Raw genomic sequence first — 14465 nt, forward strand, 5'->3', positions numbered from 1 at the left:
GCTCCAAGATCTTGCAGCCCAAAGTAAATGAGCTGCCCCCAGAGATAGTGACAACTGTGAGTTCCCCAACCAAGATGCCTACGGTTCATCCAATGGCACAGTAAAGCCCATCAGTAAATGAACTGGCCAATGCACATGAGGCTTCAAGGAAGAAAGCAAACAGAAAGAAGACCATTGGGTACATAATTAGTGGAGAAGGCAAAATAAAACATTTGTTCTGTAACATCCTCAGCAAGGTGTAAAAACAGATCGAATCCATGAGATAAGAACAGGATGTGATTTTAGAAAGGGCCTTCAGAGAACAACAAAGAGCTCATAGAAATTAACAACATAACTAGAATAAAATAGCCAAGAGCTGGAAGATAGAGGAAATCTCCTGGAAATAGAAGTAAACTATGAATACGTGAGCAGTAAGAAAGACAAGAACACCAGGGGATCAGGCCTGGTATTCCATCATCTACTGGCAGTTCCAGAAAGAAGAGGTTAAACATAAGAGACTATCGAAGATTATTTTCTTTTTTTTTTCTTTTTTTTAAATTTTTTTTAATGTTTTTATTTATTTTTGAGACAGAGAGAGACAGAGCATGAATGGGGGAGGGGCAGAGAGAGAAGGAGACACAGAATCTGAAGCGGGCTCCAGGCTCTGAGCTGTCAGCACAGAGCCCGACGTGGGGCTTGAACTCACAGAGTGTGAGATCATGACCTGAGCTGAAGTCGGACACTCAACCGACTGAGCCACCCAGACACCCCGAAGAGTATTTTCAAAGTTGAAGTACATGAGTTTTCTGACTGAGAGAAACCACCCAGTACCCAGCAGAATAAATAAAAAATAAAATTAGACACACCATAATAAAATATCAGAAGACTGGAATAAATAGAAGATCTCAAAACGGTTTAAAAAGGAAAAAAAGTCACATAATAGTGATATAACAAAGAGGCTGAAAAAACAGAACAGAAAGCCTATAGTTTACATCTGAAACTGATAAATTAAGAATAACATGGGGTGCCTGGGTGGCTCAGTCGAGCGTCCAACTCTTGGTTTCGGCTCAGGTCATGATCCCAGAGTTGTGGGATCAAGCCCCACATTCGGCTTCATGCTGAGCGTGGAGCCTGCTTGGGACTCTGTTTCTTCTCCCTCTGCCCCTCTCCCTCTCTCACTGTTGCTCTTTCTAAAATTAAAACAAACCACAACACTGCCAACACATGATTTACAGTAAGGTTTCTCAACCCCGCACCATACTGGTAGCAGCCCCCCACCCTCAGTCAGTCATGATAATAAAAAAAAATGTCTCCTGACATTGCCAGATGTCTCTTGGGGGGAAAAATCCTCTCAGTTAAGACCTGCAGATTTAGAGAGATGAGCTAAATGGTAGAAAAACAGCTTGGGGCACCTGGGTGGCTCACGCAGTTAAGCGTCCGACTTTGGCTCAGGTCATCATCTCGCGGTTCGTGAATTCAAGCCCCACGTTGGGCTCTATGCTGACAGCTCAGAACCTGGAACCTACTTTAGATTCTGTGTGTGCCTCTCTCTGCCCCTCCACCACTCACACTCTGTCTCTCTCTTTCAAAAATAAATGTTTAAAAAAAAAGAAAGGCAAAAAGAAAAACAGCTAAGCAACTTGGAAGCGAGTGCCTCTGGGTAGCAGAACCTGGAGGCAAGACAGAAGAGACTCGACTTTTCTTCAGAGCCATTTAGTACTGCTTGGGTTTTTAAACTATGGACATGTGTTCTTTTGAAATAAAAATTAGAACATAGAAATTTGGTTTTTTAAAAAAGACAACATTAAAATGACCATATTGTTACATGTGGAGGAGGGATGCTTCCCCAACTCTTCTCTTGCTAAAATTTTTTCTCCACAACATGACAATGCATAAAGTGAATTTTCTAGTTGTCCAGGATGTTTGGGTAAGGTCCCTGAGCTGAGAACAAAGGGTGTTTATTGTCTCCACATTCTGAATACCAGACCATCTATGCCAAACTGTGAGTGAATGACACCAAACTGTCTCTTTAGTGCGTCACTTCAATAGGATATATGAGGGGACCAGGTATTATGATAATCTATTTGGAATGAGAATTTTCTAGGGAGAGGTGAAAGCACTATCTGTTTCTCCTCCACTGAAAGTCGAGGAAGGAGGGACTGCAAGAGAACCACTCAGAGCACGGACACATGTCCCCTCGAGTTTTGGGGGGTTGTTGCTAATTATTGCAAGAAAACAAAATCTACAGGTAAAAGGGCATAAACCTCCCATGTAGGCAGAATGGAGAACCGGTGGTCATGGCCTGCACTTCCAAAGTTTCTTGGGGTACAGGTGTCAGGCTTTCCCATTGGATAAGTGGGTGCCCCGGAAGGTCACCTGGCTTGGCTCATTTGGAAGGTACCTGCCCGAGACAACTGCCTACAGAGGAGCATATGGCAGCAGAGAGAACCTGGAAAAGGTGTAAGAACTGGAAGCTGGGAGTTCCTTATTGAAAAGGGATCCCCCCCCCCAGAAAACACAAAAACACCCCATTAGAGAAGCAGCCAGCATTTGGCTATCAACACAGATTATAGCTACACCGGTCAAGTAAGACTATCTGCCCTCATCTGGATTGGGAAAGAACAAAACAGAAAAGATCCACCCCCTGCCAAAGAGATGACGAGGAAAATTGTCTCAGCCCAGGAGGAGGATTGGGATGGAATGATGGACAGGTGAAGACACATCTGCTTAAGTTAACATGGCTTTCACCTCTTCATCATACACAACGGAGAGAAAAGTGCCTATAGCCCTCTGATTTCTAATGATCTCTCCATTTCTGTTTGGTTTTAATCCCACAGGGTTAGCCTTTGCAATGCTGGCTGCCGTGCCTCCGGTGTTTGGCCTGTACTCTTCATTTTATCCTGTTATCATGTATTGTTTTTTTGGAACCTCCAGACATGTATCCATAGGTAAGAGCTTAGCGTTGCTATTTTAGTACCGTTCTGTTTGGATCTCCGAGCTCTGCAGTGTGCCAAAGAAATAGTGTATTTGTTACCAGAACCTTTGCTTAATAATAACTTTTGTTACTGCATACTGCCTTAGAAGAATACACTGCCCCCCCTCCAGATTTCTAGAACTAATAGCTTTCTTACGATCTTGGCGTAAAGGAAAAAGGCAATTTTCTTGTGTAAAAAGAGCAAATTGTTGAAATTTGTGAGATCTTTAGCTCATAATACAATTTGCTTGTATCTGATTTTTCTTTTTGTTTATTAGTGGCATTGCATGTTCCCAATTTCTATGCACATATTGCATTTTCATCCTATTTTAGGCTCTGGATTGTACATGATTTTTCCCAGTATATTTAGGATAAGATTTATACAGATTTTGTTAAGTGTTGTTGCTACATGAGGCTGCCACCAGCAACACATACACGATATTTCCAGTGGCTGGTGCCGGGTAAAAAATAGCCCCCACACCACCCCGAATTTAGCAGCTTAAAATACTTGTTTCATTATCTTGCACGGTTCCCATAGGTCAAGACTTGGGAAGTGCTCATCTGGGCAGTTCTGGCTCAGGGTCTGTGGTGCAGATTCAGAGCGGAAGCTTCTCTCCACGTGGTTTCCTAATTGAGCTCTCGCACACTCAGGGCCCCAGCACGCGCAACTATTACAGCCGTCAGCTGCATCACTGCATCACCGCATGTTCCCTGGCCTCAGAAGCCACACAGTATCACTTGGCCGTATTCTTTTCACAACTAGCATGTCACAAGTCCATCCAGATTCAAGGAGAGAGGAATTAGCCTACCTCTTAATGGGCAAATGTCCAGGTTCTAGAAGAGTCCATGGGATGGAAGATATCATCGTGGTCATGTTTAGAGAATACGATCTGTACATACACAGCTTACACATAAACCAGGAGCAGAGGCTTAAGGAGAGCAGGGCAGTTTTATGTCAGTGATGAGTTAGTGACCTCACCTGTGTCTCCTTGCATACTGGCCACAGCCATGTAAGATATGCTCAGCATGATTTCCCTAATGCTTCATCATTTTCAGGTCCATTCGCTGTTATTAGCCTGATGATTGGTGGTGTGGCTGTTCGATTAGTACCAGATGATATAGTTATTCCAGGAGGGGTAAATGCAACCAATGGTACGGAAGCAAGAGATGCCTTGAGAGTGAAAGTCGCCATGTCCGTGACCTTACTTTCAGGAATCATCCAGGTAGTATTCACTGATAGAGAAATGGGCTGTCATTTGTTCATTTGATAGATACCTTTTGAGCCCTTGTGGCTGGTCTACATGGCGGGCAAGGTCAGCCAGCCAAGGTCCTGAGATCAGGGTTCCAAGCGTTCAGGAACACCACTCCCCTGCATGCCTTCCTTAAGGTGGTATATATTAGGAACTAGCAAGCTTCAGTTGCATACTTTAAAGATTCCAAAAAGCAAGGAAAGTTTAAAGCAGGACTGATTTGTAATTAGTAATCTCTTATATGCTTGAAAGGAGCAGCAGGTGACCTTGACCAAACATGCCCCCAGTTCTGAAGAGCAGGGAAAATATGAGTGTGCCCTCTGCTCTATGGGGCTGCAAGCCACTGCAAACCTTCCCTTGTTTTCTACATAACCACTGATTTGCGAACCACTTAACTGCTACAGATGCAAGGTTGCAGTGTTAGAAAATGGTCCAGAAAGAACTTGTGTATGTTTTCTGTTGGTTTTAACTTCCTGATCTATCACATGATTTATTTGTTTCTTTGTCATTAAAAAAAAAAAAAAGTTTTGCCTAGGTGTCTGTAGGTTTGGATTTGTGGCCATATATCTTACGGAACCCCTGGTCCGTGGGTTTACCACCGCGGCTGCTGTGCACGTCTTCACCTCCATGTTAAAATACCTGTTTGGAGTTAAAACAAAGCGGTACAGTGGGATCTTTTCAGTGGTGTATGTAAGTAAGCTACTTCCTGACTTACTGTTACTTCTTTTTCCCCTCTGTATTTGCCCCTTCTCTTTTGTATCTCTTTTCCTTTCAAGGCTCACTTTTCTTTTTTCCAAGAATTAAAATAAAATGGAAAAGATTTCATTATTCTAAGACTTTTCTGAGAACCCTACAAGGGGAATTAAATCTTAAAGTCCCACTTTATTAATATGTGATACCTCACAAGGAATTTTTTATTAGATCTTTACTTGGTGACTGCCCCTTCACCTTAATTAGCTGTAGAGACCGCTTTTTCCTAGAACCAAATTGTGTTCCCTTTGGGAACTAACATGATTTAAAGGCATTATGCAAGAACACATCTCTCTGAAACTGCTTACTCTAGCAGGCAAAAAAAAAAAAAATAAGTAAATCTATAAAAGATTTAACTAACACAATTACCCATTTAATCTAATAAAATATATGTAGACCCTTGCACCGAACTCAGAGAAAATATAAATTATTTGCAAGCACATAGGGAACAATGGTGAGAACTGATCATGTTGAAACTGATCACAAACTCTAAAAATTCAATTATTTTTTTCACACAGTGCCACATAATTAGCAACCAATAACTAAATACAGCTTTAAAACCCCCATACATTTGGGAACCAACAATCCTGCTTCTAAATATTCCCTGAATAAGGAAGAAATTATGAAATATTTAAAACCAAATGACAGTTAAGATACTACATATCAGAAGTTCTGAGATGCTGCTAAAGCTAGTCTTGCCCAGAAGGACCAATGGCCTTTGTGTAGGTATTTCTGTGCCTGTCAACATGCTGAGCATGGCAGTGGGTGAACAGAGATGGCCCTTGCCCTCTTAAAGCCCACAGTCCAAAGAGAAGACGGATAGTAAACCATTAATTGCATCAATATGTGATTAATTACAAATTGTGTTAAGTGTTACGAAAGTTGAATAGGGAGTCCAAGAATGTCATTTTGAGAAAGTGACGTTTAAATTGATTCCTTGATTGATTAGGAATGGATTCAAGCTTTAAGAACATTCCCTGAACAGCTAAAATCTTCGTTTCCCACAGTAGCTGATAACATGCTTCCTACTCTGAGATTTCTCTCAATGCCTCATCACAAAAGAAATAGAGCAGATAAGCACTCAGCGTGCCCTAGACATTGACAGGCAAGGTGTGGAGCCTGGACTCAGTGTAACCTACCCTCCCAGAGTCCGAGCATATTGGGGTGCTGAGGCTGCAACCCTCGGAGAAAATTAAGTGACTTTTCTAAGTATCTGGGCTTCTTCCAAACTTCAGCACTCTCTTGCCTTCGAAGTGCACCTGATCCCTCTTCATCTGCTAACGTGACTTCTTTCTCCCTCTTTCACCTCCAAAAGTCCTTTCTATGTATTTACCTTTGCATTATTTTGCTGATATCAACCCCTAATCCCTTCCAAATGCTCAGGACTCAGCTTAAGGGGTACTTTACTAAGTATGATAATACTACGTTAAGCCAGAACCAAATCAAAAAAACACCAACTATAAGATTGTTGGAAGGGCACCTGAGTGGTTCAGGCAGTTGAGCATCCGACTTGATTTTGGCCTGGGTTGTGATCCCAAGGTCAGGGGATCGAGCCCTGTGTCAGGCTCCGCACTGAGCATGGAGCCTGCTTAAGATTCTCTCTTTCTCTGCTCCTCTTCCCCACTCGTGCTCTCTCTCTCTCTCTCTCTAAAAAATAAAAGCTAAATAAGATTGTTGGATAAGAATTACAACCATAAAGCTGTACGACTGGGTAAAAATGCCTCCTAATTGGTGAGAGAGAGACATTTCAGTCTGAGAACTTTTAACTAGAAATGCGCAATAAGGGGATGGCTGGTGTGAATTCATGCACTAGTGTCTCTGTCTATTCAGGGGCCATTGCCTGATGTAAACATCCAGTGTTCGCTGTGTTACAGAGTACAGTTGCTGTGTTGCAGAATGTTAAAAACCTCAACGTGTGTTCCCTAGGCGTCGGGCTGATGGTTTTTGGTTTGCTGTTGGGTGGCAAGGAGTTTAATGAGAGATTTAAGGAGAAATTACCGGCACCTATTCCTTTAGAGTTCTTTGCGGTAAGTCAACTTTGGCCACAGGTGCCTAGCCATTTGGGTGAGGGATTGGGACAGGGGAGGAGCAAGGAAATTCTACCTTTTTTTCTCCCAGTTCTGCCAAGAGGTTAGAATTTGTCAAGGGGAACTTTTACAAATATATGGACAACAAAGAAAATCTATTAGAGTATAGACAGGGATGATTTTTAAAATACAGATGAAAGCCATCCCTAAAATTTTTAATATGAATGACCTCGGAGTGATGAGATGATGGGAGATTTTTCTTCCTCAAAATTTTTATTGTCTGCTTATTTTATAATGAACACACATAACTTTAATCACCTGAAAAAATTAAGCTGTTTCTATTTTGAAAAGAGCAAGAGACGAAGGTTCCCATACTTTCTTGGTTCCTGGCACTCCTAGGCCAAAAGAAATACTGAGCAGTTCCATTTATTAAGTAGTTAGGTCCAAACAACTTAATACGTATTTACATCTAACAACTTGGGAACTATTGTAAAAATAATGCACAGGTATTGAAATACTATATATTCTATTACATTCTTAAATGACCACAGTTGTTTATTAATAATGTTACCTTACTGTTGGTTCCCTGCAGCAGCCACCACTGTGAGGGATGGCTGCCCGCCCTGGCCAGCCCTAATTCTCAACTGAATGACCCACCCAGAAGGTTCTATAGCAACAGTTCTTCAAGATGAAGAAAATTGCTTTCTGTCCTTCTTTTATTTTTCTGTTGCACTTCAGTAAGGGTTGTATTTTACACACCGATTAAATCTATGTCCTGACCATCCAGGAAGAGCTCATGCACAGAGGCACTGTGACCCTGGCTGTAACTGAGATGGGAGAAGACCACTGCGGGGGGCTGGTGGACACCTCTAACCACAGTCGGTGCTGCCGATGTGGAAACAGGGTCAGCAGAAGGATTGTGGATCCAAACATCCGTTTTGTAATGACACCCTGTCAGTATACTACCCTCACATACACTTTTCAGCATCCCTAGTTCATGCCACGTTAGCCAGAAACTCCTTTCAACTACAAAAGGCAAAGCCAGCTCCTGAAACGTTTTATGGCTCTTTCTGTTCGCAGTCAACTAGCCGAAGCAAAATAGAAAAGAACTCCAGACCACAAAGAAACTGTAGAGTCCATTTTAATTTTGTGGAGAAGAGCCATTAGGAGAAGTTAGAAATGCTGGAAGCTAACTATAATTCTTTTTAAACTGAAAGCTGAAAGGGGGAATAGATTTTGGCTTGGCTAACAAACTGAAACTCACTTTGGCAGTGGTTGAATTTTCATCTATAAAAGGCACCTTTGGATTTATGTCTGTTTTAGGTGGTGATGGGAACTGGCATTTCAGCTGGGTTTAACTTGCAAGAATCGTACAATGTGGATGTCGTCGGGACACTTCCTCTGGGGTAGGAGAACAGTTTTAAGTAACAGTGTGGCTTGAGTTATCAACAGATCTGTTGTTTCTAACTCTTGCTATAGCATTCTTACAATCAAAAATATCTCTTTTTTTCTACATACCAAATATCTGAAATTTTGGAGTGTTTTCCTTTGTAGTGTGTATGTGGGTTTTTTTTTTAATCATGGTAAACACACACACACACACCAGAAAATTTATCATTTTTGTCATTTTGAAGTATATAGTTTAGTACGTTAAGTATATTCACATTGTTGTGAAACAGATATCTCTATCTATATCACATTTTGTTTATTCATTCATCCAACAATGGACATGGGTGTGCAAATATGTCTTCAAGACCCTGCTTGCAGTTCTTTTGTATAAATACCCAGAGATGGGATTGCTGGATCATATGATAGTTCTGTTTTTAACTTTTTGAGGAACTTCTGTGCTATTTTCCATAGTGGCTACACCATTTTACAATCCCACGACAATGGGATGCAGTGTTTTCTTTTGTTTCCTATTGTTTAGCACTTCCTGGTTTTTAAAATCTCTCCTTAGGTGGCATAGGAACTAAGAGCAAAAAGACCTAAATCTAGCCTGACACTTACTAGCTGTGTGACCTTGGGCAAGTTGCATCTCCTCTCATAGCCCTGGTCTCCTCCAGGTTAGCACAGCAATCAATGCCTGTCTTGAGGGTAACTGTGAAGCTACAGGAGCTAGTGCACATAAAACACCTGGAGCGCACCTGGAAAGTATTTAAGACATGTTAACTGGAAGTTCTATGGCTCTTTATTTCAACAAATTTTCTAGTTTCAAATGATATATGCTTTGTCATTAATATTCTTTTGTCTAACTGTATATTTAAAAATGTGTACTATTCTTGGGGCGCCTGGGTGGCTCAGTAGGTTGAGCGTCCGATTCTTTGCTTCGGCTCAGGTCATGATCTCGCGGTTCGTGAGATCAAGTCCCATATCGGGCTCTGTGCTGACTGTGCTAATCCTGCTTGGGATTCTGTCTCCCTCTCTCTATTCCTCTGCTGCTCGCTTGTTCTCTCTCTCTGTCCCTCTAAATAAATAAATAAACACTCAAAAATTTTTTACTATTCTCTTTATATTTGAAGACACTAGAGTAACTATGAGCTTCTCCTCACCTCACTCGGTTCCTCTCTGACATGTTCTGGCTATCTCTGCATCTCTCTGTGTGTCTCTGTCTGTCTCTTGTACTGTCTCTTTCCCTTGCCACCTCGTTTCCAGATGAGCAGAGTCAGATGCCCAGGTGCTGGGCATTGATGAACCTGGTCTTGCCTCTGGTACCATCTAAGAATCTCCTGGGAGGCACAGGGGTAGAGGCTGCTCTTCAAGCCAGAGTTCACCCCCAGCACCCAGAAGCAAGTGTTGAAGGAGGTAGCACGCAGTGCACTTCAGAACAATGGATTGCGGTCATGAACATGTCACTTACGATTCCCTGTAAAGGTATAACCCAGTAGTAACACTTGGTTTTCCATTTGGACTTATAACTTATAAAATACTTTCATACCCACCACCTCCGCTGGTGCCCACAATAACACTATTGACATATGTCCCCTCCCCATTTTATAAGGTAAGAAAGTTCACTGATTTAGCATCTGTTTATTGAGTGCCTAGTATGTGCCAGGGACATGCCCATTAAAAACAAAAGTAGCCACACAAGCAAAAAAGTGTCTGCCCTCATGGAGCTTATATTATCCAGGGGAACAGGGGAAGGGGATACAGAGAATAAACAGTGAGAAGTGCTGTGAAGACAAGAGAGGCCAGGTAAGGGATGGGAGGGGCTCAGGTGACTGTGTGAGGTAGGCTATCAGAGAAGGCAACATTTGAGAGACACTGGTGAGTCCTAGCCTGGACCCAGAATGCTGTCATCTAGTACTCAGTTGTTGGCCGTTTCTGTTACCTCACACCTGGGTCTCTAACATAATTAGTCATGTGATAAACATTAGTCTTCGACTAGATCCAATACATAATTCTATTTAGTAACTAATCAAATAATTTGATTACATGTGAATTCTACCCAAGACATTCCTTTCCCTATTGCATTGTACCCAAATGTGTTGCTTTTCCTCCATGTGTGAGAGCCATATTTTAAAGGAAGAACAGGTTTTACCTTTTCTAAAACTTGGCCACCCTTTCTGGAACTTCGCCCAAAACCAAGCAGAAAACAAAGAATGCTTCTCTAACTATGTATCTACATATCCTAGTACTGTTTCAGTTATCTGTGAGTCTTACTGCTGGATAATAGCTCCGAAACGAAGTCTTAAAACAACATCCGGTTATTTGCTCACAATTCACAACCTAGGTAGGGCAGCTGGGTGGCTCTGCTCGGGGCCTGTCATGCAGCTGCAGATGTCTGAAGGTGTGCCTGGTGCCAGAGGCTCCACGAGGGCTTCACTCACGTTCTGATACCTCAGGTGGAGGGCTGCAGTGGCGGACAGCTGGCTGCCATCTTCTCCCCACGTGGTGACTCCGGCAGGGTAGCCAGAGTCTTTCACATGGTGGCTCAGGGAAACAAGACAGAAAAGCAGGAGGTGCCGAGCTGCTAAACGCACTCATATAGCGTCACTGGAACCACATCCAGTTGGTCGAAACCAATCACAAATCCAGCCCAGATTGACCAGAAGAGAAACAGATTCCTCCTCTACATGGGGGGAGCAGCTCCCACAAGTATGGGAGGAATGGTTGGTGGCCATATTTGAAAGCAAACTACCACATTTATCTATACACACACAGTACAGTGTCCAGTAAGTGACAGTTGACTCTTTTTGCTTTTTTAATGTTTATTTTTGAGAGAGAGAATGAGCAGGGGAGGGGCAGAAAGAGAAGGGGACAAAGGATCCAAAGCAGGCTCCATGCTGACAACAGAGAGCCCGACGTGGGACTCGAATTCACAAACCATGAGATCATGACCTGAGCTGAAGTTGGACGCTTAACCGACTGAACCACCCAGGCACCCCGACAGTTGACTCTTAAAGATCCCAGCCATGGCAATGTATCCTGTTCCTTGGTTTACTTTCCTTAACTCATTCCAGAATATGTTCTTTTCTCATATTCTTATTCTGCAATCCCAAATCTGCTACAAGGTCTTCCCTCTTGGCTAATGCTTCTATAGCAAAGTGTAAGGGAAAGACAGTAAGTTTTATAGTCAGAGCTCCTGGGTTTGACTCCCTACTCCATCTTGGGCAAATTATTTAACATCTGCAAGGATCCATTTCTTTTCACCTATAAATTAGGATAATAATGGCATCTATCTAACAGGATTGTTGTAAGGACAGATAACATAGGTCAAGTATATGGCACGTAACGTAGGCTTAGTATACATTCGTTTTTTTTTTCCTTCTCTCCCTTCCTTTCCCTCCCAGAACCTGAGACACCACCCCCTTCATCACTAGGATATGACACAATAAGAGAAATAGTTGCAGGGAGGCAGGTTCCCATGGTTTTTGTGGTACTTGGTGGATGAGCCATTTGACCTTGGACAAGTTGCTTAGTTTCACTATGCCTCATTTTCTTCATCTGTAAATGGGGAATATAGTGGTGCCTAGCTCACAGGGCTAGCAGAGATAAATAAGCACAGAACTTGGCAGAGAGGCAGCACCTAAAAAAATCATGGCTATTGTAAAAAAATAATAATAATAATAATAATAATATAGTACATGAATTAATTGTTATTTAGACCAATGCCTTGAATTGGATCAGGTGCCTCTGAAAACCTCTGTCGCCCCTCCCCCCATTCCATTCTGGGGAATCCCTATTCTGTTCCTTTACGACAAGGGTTCCAAACTGTAAGAATGGACCACAAAAACTGGGTTCTCCACTGGCCCCTCCAATTACCCAGGACTCCCAGGTGAGTCCCAAGGAGTATAATCTTCTGTTGCTCTTTTTTCATGTTAGAGACTCACCTGAAGGGGGCCTAGAAAGCAGAGTCCTTACTTGAAATAACAAGGGGGAACAGTCTGGATAGTCGTTCTCCTCTCACATGGCCCTTGTTGAGCACCCTCCCTGAGCTCAGACTTGGGTTCAAATGTCTTGTGCCATCTGAGCACTTCGCTGACCCTCTCTTCCTGTTCCATGTCTTACTTACACCTGCCATACAGGGTGTCATGAGGTATGAGGTTACTCCTTTTCTAAATAAAACGGCATCTGATGTCTCCTGATAACCCATTCAGGTAGAAAGCTGGTACTCTAGGGTTGGGGCCTAGAAAGAACCTGTGTGTGTCAAAGAGGGCACTCCTTTTTGCCAAAGCAGAGCAAACAAATATCCAAGCATTGATCGCCTCATTTGCAGATGATGCCCTTTTGAAATGCTCCCCTCTAGTTGCATGTTTTTTTCCCAGTGGTCACAACCCTCAGGTTAAAGTCAGCTTGACCTTTCAGGCTACTACCTCCAGCCAACCCGGACACCAGCCTCTTCCACCTCGTGTACGTGGATGCCATCGCCATAGCCATTGTTGGATTTTCAGTGACCATCTCAATGGCCAAGACCTTGGCAAATAAACATGGCTACCAGGTGGATGGCAATCAGGTAAAGATCATTAATTCCCTGCAGATACTTCATTGTGGTATAATCATCCTGCTATGCTACATAAGGCAAATGAATTGGATTTCTCTATCTTGATGGAAAAACTTCTAGTTTGATGATGTATTTATTCAACACTACATTTTTTTTCATTATTTATGTGCATTAGATCATTAGAACACTGAGGTACAGAGTCCTACCTCATGTTACAGCTAGGGGTCTTGTTAGGAAGATGAAATCTCTGATCGGAGGCTCTCAGTTTGCCACACTCTGACAGACGTTGGCCCTGTTTTTAAAGCTCACAGCCTGAGAAGCAAATGTTGTTCTAGAACCATTCTACTCTACAGGAAGGCTTCTCTTTGTTCATTAAACTTGGAACATATGATTCATCACTCAAACTCCACATTATATTCTTTGCCACCTCCTTTTATAACTATCTACTGACTCACTATCTACAGATAAGGTATTTAATCTGAATACCATAAGCCATAATTTTGGCATGACAATGACTATTTTAACACACCATACATTTCTAAGAGAAGATCATATGCTCCGCGTTCACACAAGACACAGTGATCCAACTAGGAAGACAGGACGTATCCCTGAGAGCAGGACTCACTCACTGGTCCTAGGAGGACACTGTGGCATGTGTCAAAGAGCAAGAGATCGAGCATTTAAAAGATGCCAATGGTTCTATACACCAGTAAATTACTCGTAACAAAAATATTTTGTCCCTTGCTGCAGTTTTCTTAAAAAAAAAACAAACCATTTTTAGTGTAGGAGAGTGTGTTTAGCAAAGAGGGGACTAGGTAGTGACTGCAGCTTTTATCTCTGACAGAACAAGAACTCTGTTTTTCTCCCACCTTAACTTATTCAATAATCCCTATTTTAAACTCATGCCCAACAAACTCTTGTATCTAGAAAAAGAATGAGGAGACAGCTCCTACTGTTGAAAATGTGTATTAAATGGGCCATCATGCCTTTTTTCCTGAAGAATGACTGACCTTGTGTGTGCTTTGTTTCCCCCTGGAAAAGGAGCTCATTGCCCTGGGACTGTGCAATTCCATTGGCTCACTCTTCCAGACTTTCTCAATTTCATGCTCCTTATCTCGAAGCCTTGTTCAAGAGGGGACTGGAGGGAAGACACAGGTGTGTATGCAACAGGCCTCTGAGGACTGGTGATTTGGGGTGGTAAACTTTAAAATTTTTTTAGGTTTATTTACTTTGAAAGACAGTGAGAGAGCTGGGCAAGGGGGGAGGGAGGGAGGGAGAGAGAGAGAGAGAGAGAGAGAGAGAGAGAGAGAGAATTCCAAGCAGACTCCACACTGCCAGCATGCAGCCCACCACGGGGCCCAATCCCAGGAACCATGAGATCATGACCTTAGCCAAAATCCAGAGTTGGACACTTAACCCACTAAGCCACCTAGGCGCCCCTGGGATGATAAACTTTAATCCCTTGATCCTATTCTGAACCCCAGCAAAGCATCTCTGTCTGAAGATTGATGCTCCAGTGAGCTGTGTAGTGAATCAGAGAAAGG

General features: G+C 42.6%; 1 protein-coding gene across 5 annotated transcripts in view; it reads left to right on the forward strand.

Moving 5' to 3' along the window:
• Positions 1–14465, forward strand: part of SLC26A5 (solute carrier family 26 member 5) — a 53550-nt gene that overhangs the window by 26955 nt on the left and 12130 nt on the right. For all 5 annotated transcript variants that reach the window (XM_045041136.1, XM_045041138.1, XM_045041142.1 and 2 more), the window contains 7 exons: positions 2817–2927; positions 4010–4176; positions 4729–4893; positions 6828–6980; positions 8304–8386; positions 12786–12933; positions 13963–14076. In XM_045041136.1, the coding sequence (XP_044897071.1) occupies positions 2817–2927; positions 4010–4176; positions 4729–4893; positions 6828–6980; positions 8304–8386; positions 12786–12933; positions 13963–14076 (941 nt within the window). The remainder of the gene's footprint in view (positions 1–2816; positions 2928–4009; positions 4177–4728; positions 4894–6827; positions 6981–8303; positions 8387–12785; positions 12934–13962; positions 14077–14465) is intronic.

This window comes from Felis catus, chromosome A2 (assembly GCF_018350175.1).
Source record: "Felis catus isolate Fca126 chromosome A2, F.catus_Fca126_mat1.0, whole genome shotgun sequence".
NCBI classification, from domain to species: domain Eukaryota; kingdom Metazoa; phylum Chordata; class Mammalia; order Carnivora; family Felidae; genus Felis; species Felis catus.